Source organism: Macadamia integrifolia, chromosome 12 (genome assembly GCF_013358625.1).
Source record: "Macadamia integrifolia cultivar HAES 741 chromosome 12, SCU_Mint_v3, whole genome shotgun sequence".
In the NCBI taxonomy this organism is placed as follows: domain Eukaryota; kingdom Viridiplantae; phylum Streptophyta; class Magnoliopsida; order Proteales; family Proteaceae; genus Macadamia; species Macadamia integrifolia.
Window position 1 is genome coordinate 6,575,188 of NC_056568.1, and position 23,966 is coordinate 6,599,153.

The following is a 23,966-nucleotide window of genomic DNA, read 5'->3' on the forward strand; positions in this document are numbered from 1 at the left end:
AAAAAAAAAAAACAAAAAAACAAAAACAAAAAAACAAAAAAACAAAAACAAAAACAAAACAAAACAAAAGATAAAAAACCAAAACCGAACTTTGAAGTCCGATGATTTTCTCTGGAAACCAAATCTCTCCCATCTCTTACCCACTCTGAAAACCAGTGTCTGCACCTCATCGGCTCGTTGCCTTGCCGATCGCCGATCGCCGATCGTTGCCTCGCAGCCTCCTGCGGCCTTGCCTTGCTGCTCGTCGCCTTCTGCGGTCTTGCGTTTGAAGTCCGCGTGATTTTATCTGGAAACCAAATCTCTCCCATCTCTTACCCTCTTTGAAAACCAGTGTCTGCACCTCACCGGCTCGTTGCCTCGCCGATCGCTGCTTCGCCGCCTCCTGCGGCCCTGGCTAGCGGCTCGCCGCTCGCTGCCTTCTGCGGTCTTACGTTTGAAGTTCGTGTGATTTTCTCTGGAAACCAAATCTCTCCCATCTCTTGCCCTCTCTGAAAACCCGTCTACAAACTCTGCACCTCGCCGCTCGCCGCTCGCCGCTTCGTTGCCTAGCCGATCGCCGCCTGGCCGCCTTGTTGCCTCATCGCTCGCAGCCTCGCAGCTCGCCGCCTCCTGCGGCCCTGCCTCGCCTCTCGCTGCCTTCCCGGGTCGCCCTCTCTTAAAAAACTAACAGAGATTCTTTCAATGTAAGTCCTTGTATATTTGGCTGTTTCTATCACTGTGTTATTCACCTCTAGTCTCTAGAGTTCATCTTGGATGATTCATGTTCTGAAATTTGGATCAGAATGTATTTTCTGGTTCTTTTTTTTTTTTTTTTTTCTGAATTATTGGAGGTGTTATACCTTTGGCATATCGAGTTATTCAAACTTAGGTTTATCAGATTAAAATCTCTGCATCAGCCATCAACACAGTAACCAAATGAGTTTCTGCTAATATGTTCTACTCATAATGCAAAAATCTTGGTATTCTTGGTATGTTTTCTTTGTAATTATTAATATGATTTATTTGTTTGTTCAGATGAAATGATTTTTATGTTATTTTTTTTCTGTTTCAACTTTCAACAAATAGGAAAAATGGAGAGACAAAAAGATAAGTTTTGGCAACATGCTGAGCCACTTGATAGTTCACATTTCAAATGCAAATTTTGATCAGAGCATTGAGGATGTTGATAAAGAGCTAGAGAGATTATTGGATGATGTGGATGATAGCATCGCTGAAGACTTGCTATTTGGTGCAAGTGCTAGTTTTCCTGAGAGCGAGACTCAACCCTCAGATAGTATTATCTGATTTAATTAAGTACTTAAGTTGTGGTGATGTAATAAATTTTGTTATGCTTTTGTGGATGTTTTGCTTTATTTAGAATAGTTTTTCCTTTTAAGCATGGATGATTAGGTGAGTCATGGAGTGAATGATGTGATTTTGAACTTTTATATTCCTACAGGACAATTTCTTTAGAAATTGGATTACTGTAACTATTGTTTCCATCACCCAATGACAGCTTTTTCCTAGTTTTTTATTGTATTGTATATTTGAATTACAGTAATTTGCTCTTTCTAGGAGTACATATCAAGTTAATTACTTGATAAATAAAAAAGATACAATAAATTATAAAAAAAAAAGTTCCAAATTTTTTGCTCGAATTTTATTTTTGTAATCGAATAATTCTCGAATCCGAATCCGAATCCGATTTTTATTTTGTCCGCTTTTTTGACCGAACCCTTAAATTGACCAGTCGAATTACTCCGAATAATTCTCCGTCCGAATAATTCCCGAATCCGAATTTGCTAACTATGATCAAGCCGCAAGGGACAAAGCCAAGAGGGAACAAGAGGGGAGGGGAAACAACCAAAGACCAAGCTAAGACCTATGAGGATTTCTTCTCTCTGTTTATAGTTCCAAATGTTATCGTTGAGCATGGATGTTCATAGATGTGACTCATAATTTATGGTTTCTGTATTGTGGGATCATGGGACAGAAAGGGGCAGAGGGGTGGGGAAGTAAAGTTGGGCCTCCATTGCCTTTGGTCGCCTTGACACCTTGACAACTATGTATGGTACAAACTTAGAATTTGAGAGGATACCAACAACCTCCATCTATTGGTTTTAATATACATGGATCTCATTCATAATGATATGAAGCAAAAAATCAATATCAGAGACACATACCTCTAAATTAATGACCAATATGAATGGCAGTTTCTTCCCAGCTTCTGACTGAAAATGAGAAGACAAGTTTAGTCAGGAAATATTGTCTTCCAAATAATATTTGATGAACAAAGAAGCTCATAAATTCAGGTAAGAAAAACCATTAAGTTCAAATCCAATAGAAATATCATTCAACTCCACAAGCGTCACAATTGGCAGGGTATATTAAATAAACAAGTCAGTAACTCGATGGATAGGAAAACCAGAACTTGTGAGATTCAGAGTTCTAGAACAGAACTGAAATTTAAAAGCAAGAAATCCTATCGATGGATAGGATGGCAGGGTATATTAAATAAACAAGTCAGTAACTCGAACTTAACACAAGAATAGACCTGCAACCGAAAAATTCCAACTGAATATTTTTATTTTTTTTGGATGAATAAATAATTCATTACCAAGAGGAGAAGGGGGGAAAGGGAAGGCTTAAGCAAACAAGGAAAAGCCATCCCAGGGGGAAACAACAATAGAATAAAGACAAAACATCACAAACCAAGGTCAACAAAGGGGGGGNAAACCGTACTTGCTTTTGTCACTTTTTTTTTTCAGAAAAAAAAACAACCAAACCGTAAAAGCAACTAAACCGTACTTGCTTTTATCACTTTTTTTTTTTAATTTAACTTTGTAAGTTTTATCCTTTAGTAATAATATATTACTTTTCTTGTTTACTCAAAACAAAACGACTCGAGGAGAAGAAATTGATTTTTATTACTAGTGGTACAACCGATCGATTTTTCATGAACGAGGCTCTGATACCATTGAAAGAAAATAAATACGGAACGATTCATGAAGATCGATAAGCATGCATGACAAACACTAGAAAATACACGTTTTAGGCATACCTGAATCCATGGTTGAAGAATAAGAATTCTTCAATGTCTTCTTGTATGCTCCTCGTACAACACGATCAATGTTGGTTTGGTCTACCATCTTTTCCTTTTGCTTTTGGTCGTTAGCCTCACTTAATGGGTCAGTAATAACTATATATAGGGGTGAGGGTGGGGACCAACCCTGCAATAAAATTAGGGTTTCCTCCCCATTAAGGAAATAATACCTTAGGTCCACACATAGTAATAAATATTTCATACCATTAAGGTGTGCTAATAGAATCCAATATCTCCATAGAATTACTACCAATAAAATTGGATTCTTTTGCTTACCCATTTAAGTTCTAACTACACACTAAACTGATTGAAACAAATCTTTGACTATGCAGCCCACCTAAAGGAAAACTTACACTGAGAACCCCAAATAGCGAAGGCTGAATCGTCTATAGAAGTGTTCACGTTAACCAATTCGCATTCTAGTATGCAGTTGTAAGGTGATTAGGTTAGTTTTATTGATAAACATACTTAATTAACTTAAACATAAAAGGAGTCAAATAAATGTTTTCAATTCTTATTCAAATGTAAGCCCATTTCTTTTTTTTTTTGGTCTTGAATATAAAGCTTAATTCTCTTGTTTGATTCTATAACTCCCAACACTAGAAAGTATTCCCGATGAACCAGCGGTTTTAGACCATACATGTTAGATTAAACGGGACTTAATATAACTACAAATGACTATTCGAGAAATGAAAACAGCATCGAACTTCCTGTTATATCCCACGTTGACGGTGGAACCTAATTCTCATAGTTGCAGTGATCACAATATGGATAAAGGGGGATGGGTGAGTTAGCGAACCACCGTATGTATTCCTACGTATCAAATTTAAAATATAATCTATACGGAGCTCAGACGGCGTTCTACTCTATAGGTAAGATTTTATGAAATCTTACGTTGTTTATGCTCAAAGTCATATTCATCGTCCTTATCATGGCAATGTGATCATTTTCCATCTGTGATATAGTACGGTTGTCAGTTTGGTGATCATGTCACACCATGATCCCATAAATGGATGATACATATGATTAATGAGAAGAGAATTATAATCAAATGCACTAAGCAAGGAGAGCGGGAAGGTATTTTGGCTTTTGCCTAGAATTGAAGCTGATTTTTTTTTTTTTTTTTTTTTTGTTCCATCTAGTTAAACCATTAGGATAATCTAGGAGTCTTCCATGTGACAACTTAGTTGTAGCGATTAAGGGCTCAATGTGTTTGTTGTGGTATAATAAATCTTAACTCTTTCGGAAATAAAAGACTTGAAGCTTTTGTGCCTGGTGTTATTAGTGAAATGTTTTATGTATAGTAGGCAGTATAGCTGAATTTGAGAAGGAATTGAAATTGTGACCAATCAAAGAAGGTTCCTTAATGTAGAAGTAGGTTACACTAGGTAAACAATTTCCGATATGTTAAGCTCAAACCAGTTTCAAATCTGATCTCTCTAATTAGCCTTAACAAAAACCAGAAATAGTAGAAAGAAACAAGGGAAATAAAACCCAAAAATATAGAAGATCACACCTATCCCACAGGAACCAGAATTAGTCCCAATCAATTACTTGCAGCAGCAGGGAACAAACCAGCAACAACATCAACAGCAGAAATCAATCCCAGATAGAACGGGGTCTCATCCAGAACAGAGGAAGCCCTGAGGTTGGCACCTGGCTGAGAAACAGGGGCTGAAACCCTGGTCATAGACCTCCCTTGAGGTGGTCTCCAAACTGATGCAGATCTGAAGACCTACATCCGTAGGAAGAAGGCCAACAAAAGTAACTAGCATGTGGCCTTACCTTGTTGATGCTTATTAATTTTCATACTTAGTTTTTATTTCATGTTTTATGTCTTAGTTTAGTTTCAATTGAACCATAGTCCATGTTGGTCCAATATCGGTTCAATTTAAGTGGTTAGAAGTTACTTTTACTTTTACTTTTTACTTTTCTAAATGGGGGGGATCAATTCACTTTTGTAAGTGATGATGGGTGAAGACTTTTCCACCTTTGGTAGTTGGGGGATGAAGACTTTTCCATTGCAACTTTAAGAGGTGAGGATTTTTTCAATTTTAGTAGTTGGTAGGTGAAGGCATTTTCAACTTTAGTAGTTGGAAGGTGAAGACTTTCCTACCTCAACTTTAATAAGTGAAGACTTTCTACTATTGTTAGTTGAAAGTTGGGTATGTAATATTTTGTTGAATTGGTCCTATAAATAGGGATCAATTGTAAGCATTCAAGGACAACTCAGAATTTAAAACAAAGTTTGCTTATGCAACTCTCTTCTTGTGTTTGATCAAGAAATCTCTTGTGTTTGATCAAGAAATCTTTTGTGTTTGATCAAGGTAGGTTGGTGTTTGATCTAGTCGATCCACCTTGCGGTGTGAAGCCTGGGTGTTATTTTATTGTTTATTGTTCCATCATTTTCATCTTTCAAAAAATTTTAGCAATATCCTATTCTCCATATCTAGAATTCTCTATTCCCTGAGAAAAGATCGTACCCTGGTACTGTTTTGAGCTTCCTCAATTTCAATATTATATCAATTGGTATCAAAGCATGGCAGAGAATGAGTCACAGTGGCCCCCGCATCCACCTGATCCAATGGCAAAAGTCATTGAAATGTTTCAACAACTCTCTGCTGATCAAAAAGCTATTAGTGAGAGATTACTGCGACTTGAGAACCAAAGTGTTACTCCAATACAAGGCAACAATGTACCATTCAAGAGGGAGGACAGGTATCAACTACAATCTGCTATGCATCATCAACATAGGAGAAGTGCTGAAAGGGCACAACAAAGAACCCCTACAGCACCACCTACCTTCGAGGAGCATGTAAGATCTTATTTCAATGGTGATCTTGAAGCACCCCATCGATGTACTGATGATTCACAAAAAGTCAAGCTTGAATTAAAGGAGTTCAACGGAAAGCATGATCCATAGGTATTTTATGATTGGTTGGCTGCTTTAGATGACTATTTTGATTGGTATGAGTTGTCTGAGTCACGTAAGATGAGACTAGCGCATACTAAGCTAGTTGGCACAGCCCGCGAATGGTGGAGAACTGAAGAAAGGGATCTAGAAGATCGTGGTAGAGCTCCCATTACTTGGGAAGAGATGAAAGAAGATCTTAGTGCCAAATACTTACCACGACACTTTAGATCGCAACTGCAAGACAAGCTGAATACTCTTCGTCAAGGGAGTATGTTCGTTGCAGAGTATATGGAGCAGTTTGATTCACTCTATTCACGCACTAGCATCAGGGAGAATGAATTACAGGTACTTTCCCGCTTTCGTTTGGGTTTGAGATCTGATATAAAACGTGCTATTGGAGTAGTAGATGTATCCAATGCCAGGGAATGCTTCAAGAAAGCAGTACATGCAGAGGAGTTACTAGTTCCTACGGGTAGAAGGTTTGTATATCAAGCCAGAGAGATCACAAAAAAAATTTCAGCAAAAAATCCTACTTCTTATCCTCCACGTACCACACCTTCTCCATGTGTTGATCACAAGGGGAAAGCACCTATGCCTAGCACTGCCACAGTGCAATGCTTTCATTGTTAGGAGAGGGGACATTATGCCAAAAATTGTCCTACACGTCAAAAAGTAGCAGTGATGGTTGACGCTGACGATACTCCTGATGAAGATAATTTCCATATCTTTCCAATCCCATTGGAAGAAGAAGATGAAAATGTTGATTATTATGATGGGGCTGAAGCAAATGAAGATGACTCCTATGGAATTCATGTGGTTTTTCGCATATTGGTGGCTGAAACCAAAGGTGAGAATTGGCGACGTACATGCATATTTTACAGCCGCATGCGTTCAGCTGATCGCACTGTACAGGTGATAGTTGACAGTGGCAGTTGCGTTAATGTTGTCTCTGAGTTATTTGTGAAAAAAGCACATTTGAAGGTAGAGAAACACCCGCAGCCTTACAAAGTATCCCTACTGAATGGCAATACTTTGGAGGTCAATCAGCGATGTTATGTTCCATTACAACTTTCTCGATATGAAGAAAAGGTATGGTGTGATGTCATTCCTATGAAGCTAACTGATGTTCTTTTGGGGAAACCATGGATGTCTGATAATGATGTTCTCACTGGCGGAAAGAAGAATCAGTGCATATTTACCTTTAAAGGGCAGCGCACTATACTTGAGCCTGTCAATGTACCAGAGGAGATGCGTAAGAGACAGACATTGAGGACTAACCAGAAAGCCACCACCGATACCAACAAGATGCTAGTCCTTCCACAGAAGAAGATCTTAGCTGTTCCACAAAAGCAGTTTGAGCGAACCAGCCATGATACAGGCATGATATTAGCCCTGGTTACTAGAGAGGTCACTCCACCACCAACAGTTTAGCTCACACGGCCTATTAGAGAGCTTCTAACAGACTTTTCTGATTTAGTACCTGATGAGCTACCTAATAAGCTCCCTCCCATGCACGATATTCAACATGCTATTGACTTGGTACCTGGTTCTGTGCTTCCCAACCTTCCAGCTTACCGTCTCAGTCCTACATAACACATTGAGCTCAAAAGGCAAGTTGATGAACTACTACAGAAGGGGTTTATCGTTGAGAGCCTTAGTCCTTGTGATGTACCAGCATTACTTACTCCAAAAAAGGATGGCTCATGGCGCATGTGTGTCAACAGCAGAGCAATCAACAAAATAACGGTTAAGTATAGGTTTCCCATACCACGACTTGATGATATGCTAGGCATGTTGTCCGGTGCAAAGGTCTTTTCAAAATTGGACCTTCGAAGTGGCTACCATCAAATTCGTATTCGGCCAGGAGACGAATGGAAGACCGCCTTCAAGACCAAGGATGGATTGTTCGAGTGGAAGGTCATGCCCTTTGGTCTGTTAGATCTAGGTTTTCTTTCTTAGGTCATTTATTTAGAAGTCTTATGCATCGTGATTTCATATGCATCTTGTATGATTTTTTTTTCTTACTTTCTCCTTTCACGGGTTTTGCCGTTAGAATAAGCGATTTGTTGATTTTCTAAGGTTTAACTTTGATTTTTGATTTTTATCTTAAAGTCATGTTTTCAATGTTTTATCATGACTTTACCGCTGATTTAGCATAAAAATAATTTCCCCTATTTTTAGGGTTTTTACTAGGCCTGTTTTAGTCTTAGGTGTGTTTTGGTCATTTTCACCATATTTTATTATGTACGAATTTTCATGCATGTTTTCCTTTGGTTAGGTCATGAAATCAGAGTTTTTTTCCTTTTTAGGGTCAAGTTTTCATAATAGGGTTTCCCTTGTTTTTCATGTATTTAGGGTTAGGGTATGAATCCTCCTGCCATTAAAATGTCTAGGTTGTACATTGCATTGTTCAAAATTCTGTATGCTAATCTTTCAATGTTTTACCCAAAAAAAAAAAAAAAAAACAATCAAACCTCCAATTATGTGTTTTTGAATCCTATCTCTTTAGGTTCAGAATTTTACTTTCGTTATATTATAGTTTTATGCATGTGTTAGAACGATTTAACCAAGGCCCTCTTTAGTATCATTTTTCTTTTTTATTTTTATTCACAAAAAAAGTTTTGGTTGCATTTGGTATCATTTATGGAGCTTGTTTCTATTTAAAAAAAAAAAACATTGATAAACACGAAAACCAAAAAGCGATCAAGAGTCATGTATTTGTTTTGGCCAAAATTGATTTTCAACCATTTTTGCGCTGAACTTTAATAAACATGTGCTTAAAGTCCCAACATGGAAGGGGTGAAATAGTCATTTACTTTGTAATTAGAAATCCAAGCCCATTGCCCCCTTTTCTTCTTCTTATTTTCCTTCCTCAATCCAAACCATGGCCGTAGCCTTCAATTTCTGCAGATGAGACCTAACCAAACTCATTCCGTCGTTCCAACTCTAGCCTAAGCAAACAATCATTATTCTTAGCAGATCATCTCGAGCATTTTACATTCTTGATCAGTTCGACCATGACAACAACTAAGAAGAATGGGGAAGAAAAGGTAGAAGGAGAATAGAGATAAAGGAGTTGCAACAAGCAAGTCAGAGAAAGTGGAGAAAGAGAGTAATAAGGAAGATGATCATCCATTTTTTCAAAAAACCATTTTGCACATAGGGATACCAAACTTATTTCTCACAAAAAACCATTTTTGTCAAATAGTTACCACCATTTTTATATTATGATAAAAAATAGTTTTCATTAATGATTTTGTTAAATAAGAAAAAATAAAAAAAGAAAATTAATACCAAAGAGGGCTCAAGAAATATAAAGACCGGTTTTTATTGGACAGTTTGGGGCCTAACACCTTCCCTAAACCGTAACGCGGACCCATTCTCTGATTGACGGTTTAACCAATTCCCCATTAGGTGGTCATAGAGTCATTTGTAGGATCACATAGGCAACCCAAAAGTGGGTGAATTGGATAATGTGGAATATAGTCTCAAATTCAAAATTCTTTTCATGCTATCACAAAAACTTCAACAAATATTAATAAGCAAAACCACAACTTAATTAGATGGAGAAGACAAAGAAATAGAGAAAGCACACTAGTTTTATAATGATTCAACATAGCATTAATACTGTCCTACGTTCATTCCTCGAGCTTCCAGCTTGGAATCTACTGACACTCTCCTTGTTGGGTAGGAGAAACACCACCACAATGATAGTTTTTCAGATCTATCAGTGCTCACACAGATAGTTTTCCGGGATCTATCAACCTTCACAATGATCATCCCATGATAATCCACACACAAGTCAGGTACTTACTTACCTTTTACACAATCACAATAAATTTATAACCAAATGGCTAAACAGACAAAGCACACATTACCTCCTTGAAGGCATATATACAAGGTGAAGCTCAATCAATCAATCCCCCATATTCAAACGATATTTTTGTGATGAATTTCCTTGCTTTGTTTTTAAGCCCTTGTGGGCATTTATTATGTAATGGACAGGTTTTGTGACATGTTCTTGAGTCTTCAAGTTCAATGGATCTTGGATGTATTCCTTTATGGGCTTTGGTACCCTTATTGGGTTTGTAATCTGCACACCACACCAACGGCAGCGCATAAAACGGCATCATCCACATGGTACCCACATGATAGGGCACGAGAGAATAAATAATAATAAAAAAAAACTTACGTGAGAAGGAAATAGTACCCTGGCATCCTTTTTCCCATGAAATTATTCATGTTAAAGGTACGCCCAAACTAAATAGAAAAAAGAACATATACCCTGCCAATTCCCATATTGCTGGTCATACAGAGAATAAAGATGTTGGTGTGTCACTTATAGTCTCTCAGTAGAAAAATTAAGTGGTTTAAGATATAGCCGGAGGTAACATAGAAGGAAAATAGATCTATATATATGACACCATCCAATAAAAGGCAATCCCTTGATTGTCAGATCCTACAAGCATTTACAGATCAAATGAACTACCTTACTGGCACAAACTACACTTACAAATAAGACTTCCATTTGGAAAATCTAAACTTTACAATAACTTACAGGCATGTTTTAGATTTAATATTAAATATTTTGGAGGAAAGCATACTCACCGTCTGTGATTGGCAAATGCTATGGCTTCCTCTTCTCAGTAAGAGATATTCCCCCTGTCATTCTGGCCAATCTCTGCTTTCAGCTTTAAGTTTCAAAAAGTCTGCTTATTTGAGCGTCAGAAGATGCTTGTCCAACCCTAGTAGCCGAAGATTTACATGCATGGAGAACAGTGCAGACATCTGTAATTTCTAGGAACTGCACTGCATTGTCCATCATTATAGGCCCATAATCAAAGACCAGCTTTTTGCACTGCCAAAGATATGAAATAAGAAATGAGCAAGGAAACCAATTCCAAGTTACAAATCTTTGTTGCAATAACAATTTCTCAATAAACTTTTCAAATTTTCCATCGCATCAGAGTATCATCTCATTTTTCAGACCAGCCGCCTTAAATTTTCCATTGACACACATTGGATGTTCTTTAGTATCAGAGAGATTGCATCCTTGTGGAAAGCCATACAAGTGTCGCACTCATTGTTGTAAAGCACCAAAATAATGCAATTGACCAGAAAGATGATGCACCTTAATTGAGGTTTCATGTCGAGACTGACATATATCAATGAGATGCCACACACAGATGAAGGTTTATGGAATTCTTACAATGGAGCATATAAAGGAAATGCATATCATCTTTGAGAATGAGCATAGAGTGCACATCTAACTAATGAAGTAACCAAGATATTCAAGAAAATAAGTAAAGAAGAAGTCATTTTGTAGTCCACTGTACAAAATTAGGCAATCCAAGATGATTCAACACCACCATGTCGATGGCCATAAAGGCTATGGATATTTATCATTAAAAATCCTGAAGAGTCCTCACCTCTTTCGCATAGTTCTCCACAGCATCACATCCCTTTAGAAGCATCTCGATTATCTCTAACTGCAATAATTACCACAGAAAAGTCCAGGTGTCACTTCAAAACAGGCACATGTAATAAAAAAACAAAATGTTTGTTCCTTACAAGTAAAAAGGATGTTCATTGATCTATTATCTTTTGATGCTGTAACATTTTTTATCGATAAGTTTGATGTCATCAAACATAACTTATTTTATAATTTTGCAGTGGATGGGACTCAAACCGAAGGTGTTTCTTATAAACTGGTACCTAACTATTAGGACGACTACAACCCTTGAACCCTCCATATTACGTAGTTAAGCTTTGGCCACATCATAAGATGTATTTCTACCAAAGATGTCACACCCTCCGTGCCACAAAAATTGCAAAGCTTGACAAATCTCACATTTAAAGAAAATTTGTTATTACATTCCTTGCCTAAATATTAATCACTAATTATCCAAAAACTACATTAGATTCTCTTTCTTCTCTCGCTCTTTTAAAGCAAAAAATTGTAGTGGTAGCACCAATTAGCATTACATGCTAAGGTTAACATGGAGAAGTAAGATATTTCAAAGCATTTAATATTCTAATGGACAAACAAATCGGAACATCGCAGAACTCCAAACCAGACAGTCATTGTGGGATGGAGGGATAAAATGTTTATTCCCAGGGAATATATTTTTAAACTTAGATAGAAGGAGTTGAGCACGAAACCTTCTATGGTACATGCCTAAGCTTAAGTATCAAGACCATATACAAATCAACACAAGGCCTCCTAGTTAACGAACAATTAGGGTGATTTTCTTCCCAATTCTGCTTTCTTTTTCATGAATTTAAGAAGCAAATCAATGTAATGAAATGAAAAATCAAAATCAATATTGACCCACCAAAATGTTGTAGATTAAATCATTAAATTAACAAACTAATTCCACAGAATAATACAGATATGATCAATGTTTCAGAAAACAGACCAAAACCGGAACAATACTTGGCGGTTGGCAATCAAAACTGGTAACGTCTGATAAAAATAGTCTGAGAAGTTGGGAAGTTTAATTGCAATATATATAAATCATTCTTACAATATAAATGCATGTCTAGACCAGTGGTAAGGGCTCTTGCATCTTTGTAAAAGGTCCTGGATTCAACCATGGTTTGAAATCTTGCCGACATTTCAGCGGTATTTGGGGCTTTTTTTTTTTTCGAAACGAACTAAGGCACGAATCAATATGTGTACCATATTTCGGTCGAAATTTGGTATTTTGGCCAAATTTTCGGTATATCTCGCTGAAATGATACATTCCATGCCTTATTTTAAACCAGAAATTTCGACTCTGTCTCGGTGGTTTCGGTTCCATTCGCATATTTTGAAGGAAAAACACTCCAACAAGCCTCTAATTAGTCACATCATTACACATTTTGACTTCCATTGGACTCCTACAAGAAGATCTACACATTCAAAGCTTAGGAAAGGTAAAGTTTTTTTTTTTTTTTTTTTTTTTTTTTTTAAAATAGTACATAAATACATGTTGGATGCTGTAGATTTTTAATATGTTAGACACTAGAGGGCGATCTATAACCTCATGTAGTCAAAATTTTTTTGTAGATAAATATATTTTTTTTTCTGGTTTAAAAAATCATTTTTCATTACCATAAATTGTTACTTTTTATGATAAATATTGCTTTGATGGATGTCAACTATATATATGTTAGTCACCAATGGCTGTTCTACGACTCCATCGGAGTGAAATTTTTTTTCAGCCAGTAATTATTTTTTTAAATTTTCAAAAAGTATGAAAAATTGATTAATAATTGAAAAATAATTTTAAAAATAGGGAAAAATATCTGTTTTGATTTTAAAAATAAAATAAAAATAGGAGATTAATATTAAAGTGTTTTGGACCTTATGATCAATTCACTGGGATGGGGCATACATCTGGTTCATCCATTCCTAGTAGTAGTACTGACCATGGCTCCCAGACCCAGTCACATGGTAGTGGCTTTGTGGACAGTTTATTAAACCATCAGTTGACAGCAGCTCAATGGCGGGTTCTTCTTTATACTATGGTGGTGATACGTACCCTCGGATAGGTTACCTTCAGTATGTAGATGACTCAGTCTTTTTGGAAGCTGTGGAGGATTACGTTCGATTCTTCTCTCAAACTATGACGTGCCATGCATTTGTGGTGCAGTTAGAGGAAAATGCACGTCGACTCCATCGTACTGGGTGTGGAATCCAGCCAGGCCGTCATAGTTCTTTCCAGTAGATAGTAGATAGTAGATAGTAGATAGTAGATAGTCATTATCATTACTATTGTACTGTTGTGTAATTAATATGCTCAGTGGATGACTTTAGTTGGGACTTGTGAATTAGGGAGTTGCATAGTATATTACTCTAGTACTCTAAATATTAGTTAATTAATGTTGATGTATGCTTTGATCATGGTTTAGATGCATTATTTATTTGTTTTACCATCATATTATATCTTGTTCTAGTAATGAAGCAGGTAAAATCTCTAGAACAGTTCGACGGTTGCTTCAAAACAAAGGTGCAACTCTAAAACAATGTTATGTTCTAATATTTTTGCATTTTTATGTTCTAAACATATTTATTAACCTTAAAATAAGCTACCTTCCAAGTTTCAGGTCAAAATATAGCCGTTTGACCACCGAAACAGTCAACCAAAAAAAAAAAGCCAACTCGCCGAGTTGGTGGTTTCTGAACCCACCGAAACACCGAAACGAAATTTCAAACCTTGGATTCAAAAATTTACACAACATAAAAATAGTCCATGGACCAACCATCAAGATTGAATGATACAAAAGGTCTGACCCCTTCAATTGAATGCTACAGTAACTAGTCAGTGATTTATAGAGATGAATAATTATGACCTAGGAATCCAACAAACCATGTAAACACTGTCGTGGCCATTCATTAACTTTTTTTTTTTCGTTTTGTAAAGAAAGATAAGAGATATATTTTATTGCGAAAAGCAAGATGCAGCCTTCACAAGGATGCTAATAAAATGTTGGCAGACCCCCCAGGGAAAGGTCCCTATACAATTACATGCAATCCATCACCCTATAAAAACTCGATCTCAATTATCACATACACCAAATGCACTAGGACTCCAAATAGAATATTGAAGATGGTAAGATTCTCCACATAAATCTTGCCCTCCCCCATCTCCCCCCACCCCCACAAAAAATAAAAAGGATCCAGCCTCCCATTCCCCCAAAGCTGTTACTACATAATCAAGAAAAACACAACTAATCCCCACAACTGACATCAACTCCCCCATAAGGCAATAAGAAATCAGCATCTCAAAAAAAAAAAATAGTTCATATCCCCTCCACGTCTGAAGTTCTAAACACAACCTACATTCCACAATATCCATCCTTTATCAATAAGATGATTTGGTATCAGTAACTTGTCCAAGAAAGCAGCCCACATAAAATACATAACCCTCAGGGGCACCCATTTGGTTCCAGGTAAAGTTAGATGGACACATAAAATCACCCATGCAACAAATAAGCTCTCACTTGCAACTTGTGACGTTGCTGAGAGTTCCATGCCCTTACATCCTGCCACACACGCTCTTTATGTGTATTTTTCCAGTTCCAATCATTTAGATTTTTCCTGAAGGTAGGACCAGACCCTTTGCCCCTGGAAACCTCCACCTGATATTGATGCAGATTCTTCACCAAACTAGGCTCGTTTTATTAAAAATAAGCCCAGGGTTGGGTTCCATATATGTTGGGCCTTTGATCTGTTACGTGCACAAATAAGCAGGAATAGTTACTTTTGAGATAGAATTTAGTTGTTTAGGAATTTTCAATTATGTAAGAGTTATCGGTTATAGTAGTAGTTATTAGAGAAGTGGTGTTAGTGGAGTAAGAGGTTGTAACTCTTTGTAACTGTTATCCTATCCTATTTAAGAGGAAGGACCAAAAAAGTAGGGCAACAAATGACATCCTAAATTATCTCTTGATTTTATCTTGAAAAGAGGTCGGCTACCTCCCAATAGGCCACGACATCATGGCTTCGTCCGTAAAGCCAACCCTATCTTTTATTATATTTGATGCATGTAGGGATTCCATAGAGAGAAAATAGGAAAATTAAGACATGAGAAGGATTTAGATAAAAAAAATAAATAAAATATAGGGTTGGCTTTACGGACGAAGCCATAACGTCGTGGCCTATTGGGAGGTAGCCGACCTCTTCTCAAGATAAAATCAAGAGATAATTTAGGATTTCATTTGTTGCTCTATTTTTTTTTTTTGTCATTCCTTTTAAATAGAATAGGATAACAGTTACAAAGAGTTACAACCTTTTACTCCACTAACACCACTTCTCTAATAACTATTACTATAACCGATAACTCCTACATAATTGAAAATTCCTAAACAAGTAAATTCTATCTCAAAAGTAATTATTCCCGCTTATTTGTGCACGTAACATTCCATCCCTGTTAAGATTGGTCTTGTCCTCAAGACCACTTGCCGGAAATTGAATCTTCATTGCATCTAGATCCTCCCAAGTTGCTTTAGTATGTTGGTAGTCTTCCCTTGGCTTAATTGAGGAAGCCATGACCTCGTTTCTCTAGAGAGAAATTGTAGAAATTCCACCGGTGGATCCGTGCCTGAGCTCTGATACCAGATGATGCGTGTAGGGATTCCATAGAGAGAAAATAGGAAAATTAAGACATGAGAAGGATTTAGATAAAATTAATAAATAAAATATAATAAAAGATAGGGTTGGCATTACGGACGAAGCCATGACATCGTGGCCTATTGGGAGGCAGCCGACCTCTTCTTAAGATAAAATCAAGAGACAATTTAGGATTTCATTCATTGCCCTACTTTTTTTGTCCTTCCTCTTAAATAGGATAGGATAACAGTTACAAAGAGTTACAACCTCTTACTTCACTAATACCACTTCTCTAATAACGACTACTATAACTGATAACTCCTACATAACTGAAAATTCCTAAACAACTAAATTCTATCTCAAAAGTAATTATTCCCGCTTATTTGTGCACATAACATGATTCCATATGTTTTGAGTGTAATAGGCCACTTTTATGGGCCTAAAGGAGGGGCCTTAAGGTTGCCTACGGGATTACTAGTTTGTCTCCTTTTTCATTAGTTTCCTTTCAAGTTGGGTTTAATTTAAGTTATTTTCGTTTTCGTAGGAGTCAAGTTATTAGTTGAGCCAAGTCATTTTAATTTCCTTTTTCAGCTAGTTTCTAATTTCAGTTTTTAGTAAGTATTGTATTAGGAGACTAAAATTAAGGTTTCCTTCAAGGAACCTTCTATTTCGTAATTCCCTTCCCCATCAACATTATAAATAAAGAAGAGGAGGCTCCTAAAGCTAGAATGATTTTGAAGAATTAAACCATGGTTGCTGCTGCTGCTTCTCCTTGTTGGGATTTGTCTTGTGTTTTATCAAGGTTGATGGAACTGGTGTTTGATCCAGTTGACTCTCTGGGGTGTGAAGCCCAAGAGGTCCTCTTCCTTAGCTTATCTTCTTCTTCTCTCAACTGCACAAAGTATTCCTGATCTGCTCAAGTTCCTAGAGGTATTAAATTCAGTTTTCTTATCAGTTCTTCCCAGAATTCCTTTAACTTCCTAATCGGTTCCCAGCTCCCCGAAGCACTTCCAGCCATAGTCTTTGGCTAAAATTCTGGTCGAACCTTCCTCCCTACCAAATTGAAACTCGACCCTGGTTTGGGCTGTTTCTGACTAGCCAATTTTGAGATATTGAAAATCTCTTGACTTTTGTCCTGTAGTGACTTTACAGACCAGAACCAGAACCGATTGAGCTAATCTGCTCTCTTCTGTTTCTGTGGATGTTTGTTCATGGTTTATGATCAGAGATGACCCCATTCCTATATCTGGTTTAGTCCTTCCAATTGGTTTATGTTTTGATCTCATAAACTCCAGTTTCTGAAACCAAAACTCTGTTTGCAGATCTGATTCTTCCTTAGTTCTGATCTGTTTGTTTTGCTATTCTGCTGTGGTTATTTGTTTTTCTGATTAAAAAATCCTGCAGTTGAAGGCTTGGTAGTTTCTCTCTCCTTTTCTAGACTAGATATGCCACAAGGCCCACAATTACTTCTTTGTTCCTAGCTAACAAACAGATCCAAAACTGATCTTGACCTCTTTTGGCTGCAAAAGGAAGAATATTCTGGATGATTCGGAGGTGACTGCAATGAGCAGAAATCTCACTCACCGGCCTAAAATTCAGTTTCATGCCTCATGGAGCACACTGAAAAGGAGGGGATAGAAGATTATCTGATGATCAGGTAGGATCTATTCTGAGGATTAAAGTTGCTGTTGGCAAATATATGTCGGACTGGATTTGTGGTTTGCAAGAATTTATTGTAGTTCTGTACTCTATTCTGATCCACAGGGTAGCTGAAAGAAAGAAACCACTATTCCCAGTATTAGAGTTGCTGCTGGCAAATATATGTTGGACATGGCTTGTGGTTTGACAGGATATAGGGATCAATAGATCTGAGTTTGACCCCAGATTCTTCCTGACACTACAGGAGTAGCATCAACCAGTATGGTGTTCCCTTTTCACTTAATGAATGTGAATGGAAATTTATCAGGTACAGAAGGTTGGAGATTTCGTACACCAGATGTATATACCTATCATTACAGTCCTTTGCAACTCAATATTGACAAAGTTCCATTTAAAATATGAATTGATGAAGACTATAACCCAGTATGTGGTATACATCTCAGCAAAGTTCCAACATAGATACTTAGAAGACCACATAGAACGAAACGATAGAACAATATAAGCAGACACAGAAAAAAGGATTGTGAATCAGGAACTCAAATATTTGTGGAATCCTAAGCACAATGCATAAGGAAAAAGGAGCAAAAAAATCTAAAGTAAAATAAAAAGAAAAAATAGAAAAGAAGAAGAAGAAAGACTGCAATGAAGAAGGAAAATGATATCAGCTATAAACATCTACGACATTCATTCAGTAATAAAAAGAAGAACCTGGCTATTTTTCCTACCACATATTGTCAGGGAAACATTTGCAGAATAACTTTGTGCAAGTACAAACCTGTGTGTCAGGATCTTTCAACTTAACCACAATTTCCTCAACAGCATGATGACACAGAGCACAACTATCTTGTTTCTGTTCTTGAGGAGAAATTAACTCCTGCTCACAAAGATTCATTTTCCAGCAGAAGTCCTCAGGTTGGATTGTGTCAAGCTCCATGAAGAAAAGTGGCGTATAGTAATCCACCAATGTAATGCACTAACAAGGAAAGAGAAAATAACAAAAAGAAAGATAAGAAGTTACAGTTCACTGCAGTAAAATAAAATAAAGTAAACGGATATCGTTAGGTTTCATAATTTCCATGAATTTTGTCGACAAAAAGTTCCACAAGCATCAGCAGATGTCAAACACCGTATGTTCCAGTTTCTTTGGGAGCAACTACTAGGATTGGCTTAAATGCTTACAGCAATAACAGATGCTCACTAATCCTGCTATCTTTATTACATTAAGGAGGATTACAACTATCTATTTATAACATGAAATTCCAATCTTGAATTGGCCATCAAGACATCCATATAGAGCATGTTAAGCAAGTTTAACCTAATATTGCACACCATATTCATCATAACTATTCAGTATGCATGGTCAGATGATTCTAATCATCAGAGAAAAAGGCTCGTAGAGTTCGGAATCTTACTTTTGACTATTATGACACTCAAAAAGGAGGGAGGGAGAAGAACCTTTATAAATGGCTTAGATAATCTAAGATGTTGGTTTAGGAGATCTCTAGATCATATCAGGAAAAAAAATTGTCTGACCTAAACACACAGCTCCTCCTACCTTCTATTTGCATCAGCTGATTGAACCAGATTGGAAATCACTCAAATGGTCAGACTGAAAAACTTATCAGCATAAATAAAAGATGGAGCTCAGAAACACTGCATATTCCAATATTTTTGTCATACAGCAGTCACATGGTCAAAAAAGTCGTTTAAGCAATGGCATGGGATTTGATGGCTACCTGCTGCTTGAAGGAGTGCAATTTATGACAGGCAAGATGAAGTTCCTCGATTATCTGTGTCTGGGTCTTGTTTTCCCCAAGGTACTCTAATGCCTGGGCCGTGTACTGTTCGCACAATGTGCAGACTCTTTCATTTGTTGTGGCAACTGTGGAAGCTTGAATCTCACTTTTGGGCTCCTCATAGCTTATTTTCAGAACTACAACACAAAGAATACAATCGTTAAACCCAACTCCTTTTTCCAGAACAGCAAGCAAATGTGCTTCTAATTAAGGAAAATCACTTCTCCAGACAATAGAGGCACATAAGGAACTTTATGGATTTTCCCACAAACTTTAACTGATTGGAATAGAAAACAATTATGGGATCTCAATCTTATAAATTATAAGAGTTAAAATGTTGGAACATATTTCTTATGGGATCTCTTATAAGAGTTAAAATGTTGGAACATATTTTTTGCTAGGTTCGCTTAAGTTTTTGGAGTATCTTTGCCAGCATATTTAATCATATGAAATAGTAAAATCTCATTTACATCCGTCCAACCAAAATTTGGAGGTGAATGTAAAGATGCACTAGAGGTTGGATGGGATGGTATATGCATTGGGTAAATAAGAATAGTGTATATATCCCCCAGGTGAAAGATTTTGAGATATGGTACAACACTCTTGGGACAGGAGAAGAGAGAGTATGTATCAAGTAGTTAAAATCCTTATGAAGTTCCTTAGAAGAATAATATGGTGGACAAGAATAAAAACAATTAAGAAGTCTGAAGGAATACCTGAAAGATCAGAGACCAGTAAGGTCCTAGCATCCACACAAGCCCAACTGATGCCCAGTACAAGGAGAAACAGAAGCCCTACTCTCACACCCATAATGCCTGCACTTGAACAATCTCAATATGATGCAGATTAATTACCAAAATAGGTTTGTTTTATTAGGAATAAGCCTAGGGTTGGGTTCCATACATGTTAGGCTTTTGATCCCATGTGTTTTGAGTGTAATAGACCACTTTTATGGGTCTAAAAAGGGGGCTCTAAGATTAAGTACGGGATTACTAGTTAGTTTCCATTTTCATTAGTTTCCTTTCTAGTTGGGCTTGATTTGAGTTATATTTGTTTCCTTATGAGTCAAGTTATTAATTGAGTCAAGTCCTTAGTAGTTAGTTTCCTTTTTCAATTAGTTTCTAATTTCAGTTAGTTTCTAATTTCGTTTTTAGTAGCTATTGTATTAGGAGAATATTTGGTTTCCTTTTTGAGGAACCTTCTATTTTGTAATTCCGTCCCCCATTAACATTATAAATAAAGAAGAGGAGGCTCCTAAAGGCCTAGATGATTTTGATAAAAAAATTAATCGTTGTTGCTATTGTCTTCTACATGGAGATTTGTCGTGTTTGATCAAGGCTGATGGAATTGGTGTTTGATCCAATTGACTCTCAGTGGTGTGAAGCACAAGAGGTCCTCTTCCTTAACTCATCTTCTTCTTCTCTCAACTACACAAAGTGTTATTGATCTACTCAAGTTCTTACAGGTATTAAATTCAGTTTTCCTTCTCAGTTTTGCCCAGAAAATTGCATACTCTGTTAGCAATTTTCAGAACCTGTGTAGACCTAATTCATCATTCCATTAGTCCCCTTATTATCTGCTTCTATTCTGATTTCTGACACCCTATAATCTGAAGATTGATATTTTTAATCTCAGATCTGATCTCATCCTTGTTATTAATCTGTTTTGAACTATTCTGATATTTGATCTAATGTTCTCCAAGAGTATTCTGTAACATTGGGACTAGGTTGACTTGTCAATCCTAGTTCTACATTACAGTATGTTTAAGTTAGTTAAACATCACAGATCTGATATGAAACATATACTTAAATTTGAGAATCAAACCAAAGGATAAAACCATAGACACAAGACAATCCACAATTAATCTCACTTTACATGTTTCTACAATCTCCACCATCAGATATCAGAGTTTTTTCTGCCAACATTGGATCTCCAAGAACTAGTTTTAATCCCAGAATTAAGGACAGCTTTTTAAGTAAAAAAAAAAACTTATTTCACCAATTGAAACAACATATTAGAAGAAAGGCAACAAGAAACAAAAAGAGAAGAGAAAAAATAACACTCAAACGCAAACCCAATTCCCAGATTCTATTTCCTTTCTGACCAGTAATGGAGAGGAAGAGCAAACTAATTCAATATCTAAGACAGGGAACTTCAAGCTTCTGGTGGAGTAGATTGAACAATAGACTGGAAAAAATTCAAATTAAAAACGAAATCTTTATTGGAATTCAGTTTCAGAATATCATCAGGAGGACTTCAATAAAAGTAGAAAATTTTGAAATTAATACCTGCAAGGAAGGAATTTGATGGCCTAGTGGTAGAGAGAGAGAGAGAAGGGCGCTCTTCCTTCTCGACTGGGGTTGAAATCGTCTGCAATTCGGAATTGTAGACGATTTTTTTCCTCTCGACTGGGGTAAGCCTAATTCTCAAATTGGAGAAGCGTGTGCAATTTATTCAATGTTTGGTCTCTTCTGACCTCAAAGAGTAACCCGTTGTAAATCTGTAATTGTTCGCTCAATAATAACAAAGGGTATTTCTGGAAATAAAATATGGAGACCGGTAGCTGTATGAATCTAATCTGGTCTCCTATAGACCTTCTGTTCATCCATTGTGGGAAACTATTTTCAAGACACCTGATCTGATATCAGTGCCACGTAGTAAAACTAACAAATAAATCTATGTCGTGACCTAATGGACACATGATATGATTTGAAACGGCCACCAAAGGGCTCACTAATTATCTTGTCCACGTGGCAAAGGAAAAAAAGTTGGGTAACAAAGATCTCCTGCAGTGATAAAATATAAACAAAATCTGTCTACGTGCGTTAGGTATCTATGTTCTATCCCTTCTCTAGAAAAAAAACAGAGAGGAACACGTGAAGTGCTGATGTGGATGATATTCTCAAACAAAGAAACACATTCATTTATCCAAGGAAAATTACAGTTCCATCCCTTGAAACTCCCCTCAATAGTAAGACTATCTCCTCTTGTTCTGACAATTACACTTGCCTACTCTTCTAATACAAATCATTAGTAAAAAGCGGTTAAGAACTTGTCACCCAATCTGATTTTGGTCTGGATCCAAGGGCCTTGCTCCATTCTCAGCGGGGTTGGTTTACTTTTGCTTTAGTGCAAAGGATAAAATAGTCATTTCATTTTCAGATTTAACACCGTTAGAAAAAAAAAGGAACTAATTAAGTGTAATTGTCAAAATAAGAGGGATGGTCTTAATATTGAGGGAAACATCCGGGGTTATGAATATAATCTACCTTTTATTCGATAATACGATAGAAGCTTTTTTTAATACTAACATTTTTAGTAAAAAATTATTATATAAACATATCCATAAGAATACTGATGTATCTACTCCTAAATATATTGTATGCCAAAAATTATAAGATACACTTCAACAAGAGATAATGTAATTTACAAAGGTATGCTTATCTAAATGGTATTTTATTTTAAATAATCTACTTCTTTTGTTGATTTGACCATTGGATAGATAAAGCATTCTCGTTCATGGTCAGTTTCAACCATTTATAATTTGGCAAAAAGGTTGCAGCACGTACGTATAAATAACTTGTTTGTGCATTCTTCAACTATTAAATGTTGATTTAATCTCATTCCATCTCAATCATTGAATTGTTCACCTAAACTGGCTACAATTGTTTTCTCTCTCCTCTCCACACCTCTCTATCCCCAGCCCGCCCTCTCCATCTCCCCTCCATCATGAACTCAGTAGCCCCCTTCCCTCAGCCTTCTCTCTCCTTCTCCCTCTCCTTCCCATCGCTTCATCAATCAAGTTTTGCTCTACCACAGTCACTTTTAATTGAATCTACCTAAATTTTTTGTTTCTTTTTTATATGGGTTTCGTCACTGTAGTGAGATTTTGGTTTTCTATTTTTCTAATCCTGAAGCACTGATGATGAATCCAACTTGTTCAAAACTTTTATGGAAATTAAGTGGATCCAAGTTTCTATTGAAGCCTGCAAAATATAGGGAAAATTACCTAGAAAGCATCCCTCTCCGGACCCAACAACCTCATTTAAGATTACTTTAATGGAGTATTTGCCCCATTGAAACTACTTTAATGGCGTTGTGTGGGGAAAGGGGGGTATTGTGGCTTTGCAGCAGAGGAGGAGTATGCAGGATTAGGGAAGTAGTGAAGAGAGAGAGAGAGAGAGAGAAGAAGAAGAAGAAGAACCCTAGTCTTCATGAACTTCTCACCACGAAAGACGGAATTGATAACCATAGGAAAAAAAAGAAAAGAAAAAAAAAAGATAACCATAGAAAATCAATTAACGGCTCAGATTGACTTTATGCCAAATAACTGGTTAATATAAGAAAAACGGAAAAATAAGGTTGCAACACGTTCATTCCACTACCACTCGCCCTCATAGTTTTTATTAAAAAAAAAAA

At 36.7% G+C, this 23,966-nt stretch overlaps 2 protein-coding genes across 2 annotated transcripts in view; both read right to left on the reverse strand.

Moving 5' to 3' along the window:
- Positions 1-2,216, reverse strand: part of LOC122057478 (protein ENHANCED DISEASE RESISTANCE 2-like) — a 15,221-nt gene extending 13,005 nt beyond the window's left edge. The window contains exon 1 of the mRNA XM_042619590.1: positions 2,163-2,216. The gene's annotated coding sequence lies outside the window, so the exon portion shown is untranslated. The remainder of the gene's footprint in view (positions 1-2,162) is intronic.
- Positions 2,217-10,384: 8,168 nt separating this feature from the next.
- On the reverse strand, positions 10,385-21,993 carry LOC122057061 (prosaposin-like). Its single transcript, XM_042619053.1, has 6 exons — positions 21,836-21,993; positions 20,264-20,362; positions 19,488-19,684; positions 18,527-18,724; positions 11,426-11,485; positions 10,385-10,854 (listed from the first exon to the last, which is right to left on the reverse strand). The coding sequence occupies exons 2-6, from the start codon at positions 20,355-20,357 to the stop codon at positions 10,690-10,692; spliced, it is 714 nt and encodes a 237-aa protein (XP_042474987.1). The 5' UTR covers positions 20,358-20,362; positions 21,836-21,993; the 3' UTR covers positions 10,385-10,689.
- Positions 21,994-23,966: the final 1,973 nt, after the last annotated feature.

What these genes read in the sequence shown, in the direction of transcription:
- LOC122057061 (XM_042619053.1), bottom strand. Translation starts at nt 20,357, where the DNA reads ATGGGTGTGAGAGTAGGGCTTCTGTTTCTCCTTGTACTGGGCATCAGT. An exon ending in ACTGGTCTCTGATCTTTCAG is followed by an intron (nt 19,685 to 20,263) that starts GTATTCCTTCAG and finishes TTTGTGTTGTAG; the next exon opens with TTCTGAAAATAAGCTATGAG. An exon ending in TGAAAGATCCTGACACACAG is followed by an intron (nt 11,486 to 18,526) that starts GTTTGTACTTGC and finishes TAATTATTGCAG; the next exon opens with TTAGAGATAATCGAGATGCT.